We start from the raw sequence: 11,820 nt of genomic DNA on the forward strand, positions 1-11,820 counted from the left end.
TTAGGTGACATCTTGTATGTTTAGATATAATATAGTATGTGCAAGTTCATTTATGCATTTACATGTGGCATCTTTTTTATTTTAGGGGGCGTTTGAATAGCGCGGATAGCATTGTAGCTGGCAAACTTGTATCTGCGCCGTATAGAAATAGTCTTCGCTTCATCACGCATGGAACATGGGACCGTGCTATAACGAGTGATATCGTGGACGTGAGTTCACAAAATTTCGTCCCATCTAAATAGGTCGGACAAACATCAGCGAACAGAAAATCTGCCCACTCGGGCTTCATTTCTATCCTCGCAAGACTCTCCCTCTTCGCCGCTCGCAAGAGTCTCATCTCCACGCCTCTATTGTGCCTTCCTCTCCCTTAGGCGTCGTCTGCTGTGACCCAGTTTCTCCCCGCCGGCACCGTGCAGGTATCTATTTCTCTCTAGATTGAGGGGCGGCGACTGGCAACGGCCGGCCGGCAGCCCTCGCCTCCTCTCTCTGTCTCTCTCTCTCTCTGTCAATCCTTCTCATGCTCAAAGCTGTCAAGATAGGGAATGTTTGATCTCACAATCCGATGTTAGTACCGTATATACTTATTCGTTTGGATTTTGGTGTCATCTCATTTGCAAGTGCCTTGGTAATATGGTAATTTGAGCTTTTTATACTGCACTTGGTGCTTAGGATGGTTGGAGCACCTAATATGTTCCTAACTGCTGATGGCCATTTGCCTGCAGGCAATTGTTGTTCTTTTCTTTTCTTTTTGTTTTTAATTTAGTTGTTGATTTATGAATGCTAGTATTGATCCAACAGCAGAAGACTTGGTTTGTTTTATACTCATTATGCATTGAACTGTGTTAAGACGATATATTTCTTCTGTGTAGCAAGAATTAGTAGGACAAGCTGATACTGCTATTTAAAAGGTTTTGTCTGTATAGGCCAATTTGTTTATGAGCAGGAATTCATAAGTGAAGAGGACTTCGTGAGGTTGAGCACAGTGCTAAACCCATTTGATGCACATAGTCAATTGGGTATCATGACTGAAACAAGATTGTGTATTATGTTTTATGTGGATTTACATGCAAATGTGGATTTATGTTTTTGACATCGTGTTGTATTTTGTTATACTATAAAGTTCTCTTCAACCTAGTTCAACCATGAGAGATTCAGGATTGTGTAATTGTGAATGTTTGAATATGGATGTCAAACGGTACATTTTTTGTTGCCCATTTTTTGTCCATGCTGCATTCCCATGACAACCGCTCCATGGTTTTTCATCCATGGACGAAGGTCCGTGGCTCAGTGGGTGTCAAACGCCCCTTAAAAATGTTGTATGTTTATAAGTATGTGTGATAATGAATATGCAAGTTTATTTAAATCATGCTTGAATGAATGTGGCCATTATCTGTTAAATCATTTTATAACCTTCGTTGTTATGTTAAGTTGCTTGCAATGAAATTGTGTTGTCTTCATCATGCAGTATTTTAGCCATGACGCCAAAACAGTAGTATTGAATGCAAGAAACATTATTTTAGCAATGACGCCAAATCTGATTTTGTAAAACCAATCCCAGTCCATTTACAGACAAGAAGAAGTAGGAGCATAGTTACAAAAAACGCATTATTTTCGAACAAAACGTGAAAATAAAACACTGAAAAAATCCACAAAAAAAAAAAACGCTGAAAAAACGAGGAAAATGAAAAATAATTTTTCAAAAACAGAAACATGAAAAAAATGCAAAAAGCACGCGTTTAACACCCCTTTTTTGGCTTTTTGAAGTAGGCAATTCTGAAAAATACAGGACGTGTAGTTTTCTAGTTTCTGCTTTTTTATTTTTTTGTTTCAGTTGATTTTCATATGTCGATTTGCATGTGTGTTAGAAGTTAGAACTTAGAACCTCTATGGCTTATAAACTTTGTGCGCTGGATTTTCTATGCCTTCATTTTTTTTTTGTGCATTGGAAACTTAGAAACTTAAACTTGAACTGCAAATATTCAAGTACTAAAATAATTTTAATACGTTCTGTTTATTCCTATTTTTTTAAAAAAAATTCTTTTAGTTTAGTTCTGCATATTGGGGCAATATTTGTGCACAACTATTAGTATTAGGCTATTAGCCTCTTAGTTACACGTGTGTATCTTTGTTTTTTTTTATTCTGTTTATTTTCTGTTTATTTCTGATCCTTTTAAGTTTTTAACAATCTGACCTGTTTAGCGATTAGCATGAATCTGATGCTTTACTTTTTAGTTTTTCACAATCTGACCTGTTATTGTGTTCATTTTTTTTTGTTATGTATTTTTTATGTTGTCTTATTAATTTTTCATTATTTTTATTTTTTGCTAATTTTTAGGATTTTTTAATGATTTTATTTAAATTTTTAAAAATTTATAATATTTTTTTCCTTTTTCCTTCATTTTTTTTAAGCTGACCATATTATAACAGACAAAAACCTTACCGTTTAAAACTTCAACTTCCGACAAAATGTTCATGTTTCTTATCTTAAACTCCATTTTCTAAATGGAGAAGCATATTATTTTTTTTAAATCAGAATTTCATTTTTTTTAAGTTTGTAAAAAGGTACGCACTTTAAAGAAGTTCTTTGCCAACTCTCAGCATCCAGAGTATCCTTTCTCATTGTCAATTGAATATCAGGTCATCGAAGCCGGAACCATCTGCAAGAAGTGATGAACGGAGAAGGACAAGAAGAAGTAGGAGGAAAGAGCCCTAGCCCTTACAACCCCTCTGTCATACGCCTTTGGAGACCAGCTGCCCAAAGAAACCTTAGGAACCAATGGTCAAGGATCGTGGCCGGCCAGCAGAAGTGGGTCTCGGCTTCCGCTGATGGCCGATCGCATGCCTCCTCCCTCGTCAATCTCTATCTCTCTAGAAAGTGAGTTTTGAAACGCCTCCCCTCACCCTCCCTCTTGCATGATTCTTGAACACTTGGAATACATGGTAGACGATATGGATGGGTACCTGTCATCTTTTTGGCAAAAGTTCTGGCCATATGGAACTTGTGGAAGTTGGGGAGATGAATCCTCATTTTTGCAAAACATGATTGCTTGACAATCTCGACAATTGTGTATTTCTTTCCATGGTAAATGCGGAAGTTTCAATATTCCATTGGGAGAGAGTGCAGTAGTCAGACTGCACATGGAGAGGCAATTCTTTGGGTTGCTCCATGTTCATAGCTGTAAAGATCAAGTTTCTACACACATAGTCCTGCAATTGTGTCAATTATTTAATGGTGTCATTTAAGTCAACCATCCAACTGACCATGAGCTAGGACTGAGATATGTGTGGTTGAGATGTTCTTAGCCAAAAGAGGATTTCTCTGTTCTTTTTCATGGTATCCTGCCCTTTCATAAAAATGCCTGACCTCTTGACTTTTTTTTGTAGGGGCATGCTAGCCACACATTTCTCCCTATCCATTGGCATATTGCTAGCAGCAAGCTAGTTGCAGATCTCTCCCTATCCTGTGGCTTAGGCCTGGTTGACACTATTAAGTAGTTGACACATTCTAGGAACCTTATATATGCATACGTATATAATGATTTTCAAGACTCAAAATAATGATGACTAAGAGTCTAATTGACCTATGTATGAACAACTAGACTTTGACTTCCATAAAAAATGATGACCTTCATTACATTCTCTTTCCTTCTCTACTATGTCTATGATTGTTAAAATAAATTTTAATGCAGAGAAAGAAAGGGAGATTAATGATTGTCATGTTTTTAGAAGATTAAGATATGTGTGTGCATGTGTATGTGTAAGATCTGTCTAAATGTCTCCATTCTCAATACCAGCTGCATAGATGTACATAGCCATGTCTGACAGTGACATTTATGTCAATGTCCATGCAGGATGGGTCCTCTATAATAAATAATTTTTCTTCCTAACATTTTTCTTTTCCCTTCTTGTTGATAACTTGGCCATGTTTGGGCGATAAATGGATGACTGGAGGATTCTAAAGACTGGACTAATATTAAAAAACTGCCAACATTTCTATTGTCATGTATTTAGAAAACCCACATATTGTTATTTTCTTGAATATCATTTTCCCATTGTTATTCAAGAATAAGAATTGGACAATTCACTTACAGTCCTAGGAATTTTTCTGTAATTTAGGCTGCTGATATTTGTATAATCAATAATGGATATTTGAAAGCTGGCATTCATTTGGAAATTTATTTTGTCATTAATTTTATTTTCTTCAATGAATAATGCTTGATAACTCACGTTTAATTGTCAAGTTTTTTTCCATATGTGCTTGTAATGCTAGTTCACAGTTAACTATTGACAGTTTACGGATTCAGGTATATGCCTGCTATGGACCTTGGTGTTTTGGGTGAAATGACAAAGATCAAGGATAAAGCATGTGCAAAGTTAGCTCGACAAGAGGTATACTTGTCCTAAATTTTGATCCATATGCTAGGGGATTAAAGTTGTTTTTCCAGATCAGGATGTGTCATTGTACAGATGTAGACATCTATTTTGGTGCAGTTTATCTAGTATACAGTGATTAGGTTGAGTGTAGTAAAACTGAGACATGATTAATTAAAGTGATAACAGGGTGAAGCTAATAGGCCACTTGTTGATGAAATTTCTCTGTTTTAATTGTCTATTTCTCATTTCTGATGTTGTAATTCCAATTGAAGGATATCAATAAGGTAATGTTTCATTTTTGGCTTCTATTTACGAGAAGTATCATAAATGTTGTCTCTATTCCTCGTCTTTTTCCTATTAATAATGATGCTTCTTTATTTCCATGTGGATTCTTCTGATGAATATGCTAATATTTAGGTTTTTGTTGCAGGAGCTTTGTTGGATCAAGCTTTCAGCATCTTATAGGAATATGGTGTGTATGCTTTGTTTTCCTGAACGAGTTCTGCAAAAGAATTTCCTAGTTTCTTTGTCATGACATTATTTAGTATTTCTCAACTTGATTATGGCCAGACTTGTGTATAGGTAGAGTTACCATCCAGTTTTTTCAGGTTTCTATGTGTTAGTGCTCTTCTTTATCTTGATTTGAGAGCTTAGCTTCTTTTCTGCTAAAAGTATGTCCTGTCTTTAAATATTTGTTTATATGGTTTCCCTTAGATTGTCAGAATAATCAAAACTTCCACAAATGCTTCTCTACTTGTGAAACTAAGTTTAGTCAACCTGAAGGAAAAAATGGATCAATATGCCAAGAAATTTCACACCGTAAAAAAGTGGATCAAGAAAAATAATGTTATTTTCTAAGGTTCTCGATAAGCAGATTGGTCTTTTTGTGGTTAGTTTCACAGAATAATTCCACTTGTGGCTATGAGGTGAAGCTAGGCCAGTTGTAAAGTGTAAAGTGTAAACCTGAGGGAGCAACATCCTTGTGAAGGTTGTGCCTACACAACATTTTTTTTTATAAGCAATGAATAATAGTAATTGACAATCAGAACAAATATTTGATGTTTGAAGGCCCTTTTTGTTCATGAATTTCATTGCAGAAAACAAGGGTATGGTGAAAATAACAGATACTATGGCTTCTGTCATGATCAATGGTCACAGTTTTAACTTTTAAGATCAGAAAACACTTCAATCTTTTTGCAAAAGGTTACTGACCATGAAAGCATGACCCTTTTCCTGCTCATCCTTCAAAGAAATCATTGATGACAGAAATATTATGCATGTACTTATTTTATATCATTTGGCACGCCATTCATATATATATATATATAACTGTGAAATGAAGACGTAGATCTGATTTACAGGCCACAGTCGGTGGAGTGTATTTGTATTTTGTAGAAGAGGTAACTGGAGCTGCTAATTCTCCACCACAGAGAACTGCAGTCAAAAGTTTCCAAAGCACCTGAATCACTTGGAACAGTATTCTTATACTCTCTTGTCTCACGGGATAATAGGCAGCCGCACTGATAACACAATTGGCAGCCCATGTGCATACAACGACTTTGCAAGCCCTACTTAACCAGGAAATAATTATTTTTTATGGATCAATAAGTATGGTCTGAAGGTTGTCAAGAAATTTAGTGAAGGGGGTTGTCCAACACTTCAATCTGTGTGCGACACATGCTTTGGATCTGAATTAGTATGGGAGTTTCTTTTTTCAAATGTATCCAACTGTAGCATGTAAAAGCAATTGAAAACAGGTAAGGAATTCTAGCTGCTGATTCTTTTTCTTTTTTACCTTCCCATTTGTTTTTATCCATTGTCTGTTTATTTTACTTTAGTATTTATTGGAGCTGTGATGCTAGATTTGGTAATTTGGTTGGACATGATAAGCACTTGGTTTGATTTGCTGCCACGTATCCACATTTGGTATCTGTATTAAGCTTCAGGCACTATCCTGATTACAGGTGGCAGCTATTTCTCTGATGCTAGATGCTTCCAGATCTATGAGATGCTTTTTAAAAGGGCCTGCTGGTACCCCAATTGTGCAATTTAGTTTTCAACAAGAGCATGGACATGATACTGGCGATGGTGATGGCATCCCAGTTTTCTCGTTTCTAGCCATTTCATTCCTTGGTATGCATATTCCTTGAAAGCTTTGAAGTTATTAGTTATGTTGTATTCCTTTTCATCTCTTTATGAGAATGGCTGAAAATGTGCTTAAAAATCAATAGCTTATATGAAGAATATTGTTGCTCGTTCTGTTAAAGGCTCATTAATGATGTTTCTGTATGTGCTTTAATTTGGACCAGGATTTTACTTTAACTTGCCTCATTTGCAAGTTTCACTGGATTCTGCTTTTTGTTTAGGCAGGTGTATATCAATTATGTCGCCAATAAAGACAAACTTCCAGAATATCTGACGACCATAGCTTGTTCATGGTCTTGAAGCTTTAAGATTACTAATTTTCATCTCTATTAACTATTCATCTATTAGAGAAGATCTTCTCTTACTCTTGAATGTTCTTCACAAATCTCTGGTTCTGATCTCTTGTAATTCAATTTTTTATCCTCTTTTCTCCAGGGGCTATAATGTTCATTCATATGATGTATTACGAGGTTTATCAAATGAAATTGCATCAGAAGTCGATTCTTTTAGGTCTTTTCTGTGGCTTTAAGTCAGAGGCCAAGATAAAACTAGGCTGGGAATGGATCTGGATGGTGAGCCACAGCAAGCTTCCATTCATTTGGCCCTAACTCACTAGACGAAGGGTATTTATGGTGTTTCCATACTCAACATGGGATAAATAAGATATGGTAGAGATGAGGGGTGAAAACCAATAACGACATGAACTCCAAACTCCAAAGGTCAAGCGCAGCTTTTATTTTCCACATTTGGCTTTTAATTATTTGGGAATTCCTAGTAAGCTTGCTTAGTTTTGATTATCGGAATTCCACCGATCTGGATCCTCGTTGCCTACTTTTGTAGCTGTTGTCTGCAGAATGGGATATGTTATATTATGTCCTATTAGTTGCTTTGGCATATCCTAACAACTTGGCTGGTCACTTGTATGTCTACATGTTTTCCTTTTGAAGTTTTCCAGCTTCATATACAGAATACATATATACTATTTGCATCATCTAGATTGTTGAATTGTCATCTCAGGCATCCTCTTTTATCTCTGAATTTTGAACAATCCGTTGATTTCATGTATTTGTGTGTAGCATCACTGTTTTGACATGTCTTTTTTTATGGTGTGAATCATAACAACCTACCTCAGTCATTTGCACAAAACTGAATGGTGTACCCAAGTTTTGGTGTGTCCCATTAGTCATTTTACAGAATTTGATGTTATGGATTGGTATTTCCTGTTTTAAGGTTGTACCATAGTCACAAATAACGTCTCGGAGTTTTAAAGGGCGAGGTTTTTCTTGGGTATAATATGGTGAGCTTGAAAAAAAGGAAAAAAAAAAAAACGAAAAATACGGTAAATTTAAAAAACTAAAAATGGAGGAAAAATAGAATAAGTGAGAAACTAATAACACAAACATCAAAAGAGAAGTAGATTTGCAACAAATAAAAAATAAAAAATGAAAAAAACTGTTTGGCATTAAAAAACTAAAAAAAAAGGTGAAAAAACCGTGTTTTTGTCGGCATTAACATTTTTTTCCAAAAAAACCCATTTTTTTTAAGTTCTAAACGGCCATTTAATTTATCGTTTTTTTTTTTTTTGAAAAAATGTGTGCTCTGTGACTATGGGTTGTAGCAATGGCCTAAACCTTTTCATGCTTGTGGTGTCCATATTATTTCAGAAGCTTTGGCTCAAGAGATTGTTCAAATGTTCAGGTCGGAGCTGTTTTTGAAGGTAACAATTAGGTTTATCTCTGCCTGCAAATATTTCCTTTATATTCCATGAGGAATTTTGAACAACTACTTGGTGTGCTTAGCATCCTGAATGATTCATTAATTAAAAACTTATAATTCCATAAAGGCTCATGATTTTTCTAATCTGCTGCTAATGTCCAGTTTTATGTATGTTTTAACAAGTAAAGCATCACATTTTTCTTAACAAGATTGAAATTTGTGGCTGGTTTCATGCATGAACTTATATCATGTATGTTAGTTGTTTTGGTTCCCCTTTGATGCAAGTATATTCTGTTTATTGTAATGCATTTTAATATCTATTTCATGTCATTGTGTAAAATGAACAGCGGCTCCTTTTGGTTGAATTTTGTTCCATCTCTTTCCAAGCTGCAAATGCAACAAGAGATGATAAGTGGTCTAAAGAAATTTATGAAGGGGAATTTGATGATTTGAATAAAATTGGCCTTTTCTCTGGTGAAAGTTGTGTTCCTGCTCCTCCAAGTACGGACAAATGGAAATTGGACAAACTTATGGCGGAAAAGTCTGATACAGATCCCAAAAGAGAAGTTCTACAGGTGCTCTTTACTGCAACTTTTGATGGTTTCACCATTGTTTGTGATTATGCATTTGATGACTTCAAATTTCAAAATCATACTCGCAACTATCTTCCCTGATTTTATTGGCAAGCTTTCTCTTCGATGTCAATCAAGAAGTTGTTTCTCTAGGGTAAAGATATATAAAAATAATAGAGAAAATTGTGACATTATAAGTTCTGTCCTATACTCCTATTATGTTTAAAAAGCACTGATAAAAAAACTTAAATTAAAATGTTAAAGGAAATCCAAAAACTTTAATATATACCAAAAATGATTCTTTTGGAAACTGTTGTGATATTGTCCTGCTATTTTCACATATTTTCATTTTTGCAGTATTTTCAAAATGTCACATGATTTTCCTTTTTCGTTTCACTTATTTTTGGTGTTTTTATTACAGTTTTTTTAAAATATCACATGTGCTTGTGACTTCAAACTTGTGTTTTCGCCAATTTTGGATGTCAACCTTTATCCTCTGTCATTCGCATGTGTATCATGGCATAACCTAGCATGTGTTTTGGGCCAAAGATGTGGCTGAATATGCTTAAAATGACAATAGAAATTGCTAAAGCAAGACGGTCATCTTTAAAATCTGCAAACTTTTGGCAATAGCTTTGTCCACTATTGATAACATGATTCAATAATGTTTAAGATGCGAGATATAAAAAAAGGTTATGGTGTCATCTTAAAAGAAAGCACTAATCAGTCTGGCTGGAGAGAGGGAAAATTCATAGAAGATGAATTTCTAGAAAAAATTATTAGCTGTACCTTTTCTTTTTCTGTCTAATGGAGTTGCCACCTTTCTAGGTGAATCTCTATCGATTTGACCTCAGGGAAAGCCATAAAAGATAAGTTCATTATTGAACTGAACCAATTTCAGTAGCCAAAGTCTTCAATGGAATGTAAACTTGTTCTGCATAATCAGCAACTTTTTTGGTATATAGTTGAGGGTCATTTGCTAACCAGTGGTATTCAGAGCAATTGTAGGCTTGTATTTCTAGTTTTTAGGTAATGAGTTGGTCTCCAACAGATTATAAATGTATATAGTTATAATTTGTTCTTGAAGCATAAGGGCATTTGTTGATCATTAGGCAATCTGTTGTAGTTGGTAAAAGTATGTCTTAAATTAGTATGTTTTGATCATCATTAATGTGATTTATCAAATGCAGGTATACTTGACCGCATGGCTTGCTGAGGTTAATATCAGTTCTTGTCGGTGCGCACCTACTCGAACTTGTTGCCTTTTTTCAATTCCTTTATGATGATCATTGGTCCATCCAGGACCAGGAAGAGAAATCAAACTTGTTGTAGGCTCTAGACTGAAAGGTGTACGGAAATCTTTGTTTGTGGTTGGTGCTTCGTTCACCTCTTCTAGTGATGAATGCCTGCTGTTGTCTTTCAAGTATTCCGTCAGTACTCTTTCCTACTGTCAGGGCCAAAATAGTAGGGTTTTAAAAGGAAAAACCTACATAAAAGGATTGAGATAGTCTCAAGGCTGTTATATTTGGCTCATGTTTGAACCATTGTGGTTTAAGTTTGGATAAAAAAGTACCTCATCTTCAAAATTGAAGACGTAATGGACTGAATACGCTACACCCCAATATGAAAGGCATACAGATGGATACAGTCATGCATATATGGAGGATTTGCTTTGAAACATGCTTGGCTTTTGCATCTGCCAATTGAGAAAAGCATCAGAATCTCTAATGCATAATGGTGCTGAGTCTGCTGAATGAACATGTGCATGCATGTGAAATGCCTCTAGCTCTTTCTATTATTTGTTTTTTATCTTTCTGATGTGGTCTCATAACTTCTTTATAACAACAAAATCTGCTGCCCGAAATACATATTGTAATATTTTTCCTTGTTTGTGTAGGATTGATGAGATCATCTCAATGGTTGAGGAGGAAATGAAGGTGAGGCTTGCGTGACTATTTTCAGAGTGAACGGTCACGGTACGAAAGGAAAGGACCTGTGTTATCATGTTGATGTCAAAAAAAAAAGGAAGCCAGGAATCGTGCGCCTTCTCTGTTGCTAATTTTTCACAAGTGAAAGCAGGCATCCCAGTTCTGAATTGTCAATTGCAATGAGATCAGGCGATCAAGTGGCCATGCAAAAGGTTGAGCAGCCCTTTTCCAAGCAACTGCAATTTACAGTGTCAGCAGATGAGGTCTGCAGTTCTGCAGTGACCTGAGGAAGAAGATTTAGACCAAATTTATAGGCGGCCATTACATAGATCCTGAGATGCATTTTGAGTCTCATCATAAAGCATGGCCGAACTAATTTATTTCCCAGCAGTTTGCGTCTTTTAAGTACTATTATTTTTATGATACAGTTGCTTGGAAAGGCATCATTGGGAAATATGCCAATGGCAACTAAAAGTGAGTCGTCAAATATGCACCCATGGCCAATAGTTGGCATAGTAATTGGGTGCACCTCCCCAGCATAAGGATCAATTCGGACACCTTATTTGTTCCACCTTATTCGTTTCAATTGTTCAGTTCGTTGGCATATTGAATGTGCCATTGTGCCTCGCAATGTGGCGCCAATGTTCTTCATCCTATTATGTTGCTTGGGCACTTTGGAAGTCAACTCTCATGTCAGTTGGAAAATTAATAGGCCATTATTCTGCATCTCGACCTTCTTTATGCATAATAGCCATGTATATCTGCAAGCTAGTGTTGCAGCCTCAATGACCTCCTATTTTTATTCATTTTCCCTTTTGTTGTTTTGTCTTCACTAAACTTAGGCCAATAAAAAAATATATTTACTTCACGTCACACAATAGAAAACAAGTTAGATTCACTTTGATATTCCTCTAATTGTCTTGTATTGTCTAGAGTGCTCTTGACAATATCTGTGTCAATGTAATCCTTTTACGTCATGCATCCCCACTTGCTGATCTTTGAAAAATTGCCTAGAGGAATGGAGTCAATTGATGAACTCACAAAGGGAACATCATCCCGCAGTCAGACCTTTTTAAAGTAAGTCA

General features: G+C 35.7%; 1 protein-coding gene across 1 annotated transcript; it reads left to right on the forward strand.

Moving 5' to 3' along the window:
* The first annotated feature begins 203 nt into the window (after positions 1-203).
* On the forward strand, positions 204-11,603 carry LOC116256728 (uncharacterized). The gene is made up of 9 exons (XM_031633187.2): positions 204-416; positions 2,638-2,875; positions 4,305-4,389; positions 4,805-4,846; positions 6,339-6,507; positions 8,184-8,236; positions 8,583-8,810; positions 9,998-10,044; positions 10,705-11,603. The coding sequence occupies exons 2-9, from the start codon at positions 2,670-2,672 to the stop codon at positions 10,757-10,759; spliced, it is 885 nt and encodes a 294-aa protein (XP_031489047.1). The 5' UTR covers positions 204-416; positions 2,638-2,669; the 3' UTR covers positions 10,760-11,603.
* The last annotated feature ends 217 nt before the right edge of the window (positions 11,604-11,820 follow it).

The sequence above is a fragment of the Nymphaea colorata genome, chromosome 6, assembly GCF_008831285.2.
Source record: "Nymphaea colorata isolate Beijing-Zhang1983 chromosome 6, ASM883128v2, whole genome shotgun sequence".
Lineage (NCBI taxonomy): Eukaryota > Viridiplantae > Streptophyta > Magnoliopsida > Nymphaeales > Nymphaeaceae > Nymphaea > Nymphaea colorata.

Excerpts from the sequence above, each read along its gene's own strand:
- LOC116256728 (XM_031633187.2), top strand. The coding sequence starts at position 2,670 with ATGAACGGAGAAGGACAAGAAGAAGTAGGAGGAAAGAGCCCTAGCCCT. Across the intron at positions 4,390-4,804 it reads CAAAGTTAGCTCGACAAGAG|GAGCTTTGTTGGATCAAGCT; the intron begins GTATACTTGTCC and ends TTTTTGTTGCAG. Across the intron at positions 8,811-9,997 it reads CCAAAAGAGAAGTTCTACAG|GTATACTTGACCGCATGGCT; the intron begins GTGCTCTTTACT and ends TATCAAATGCAG.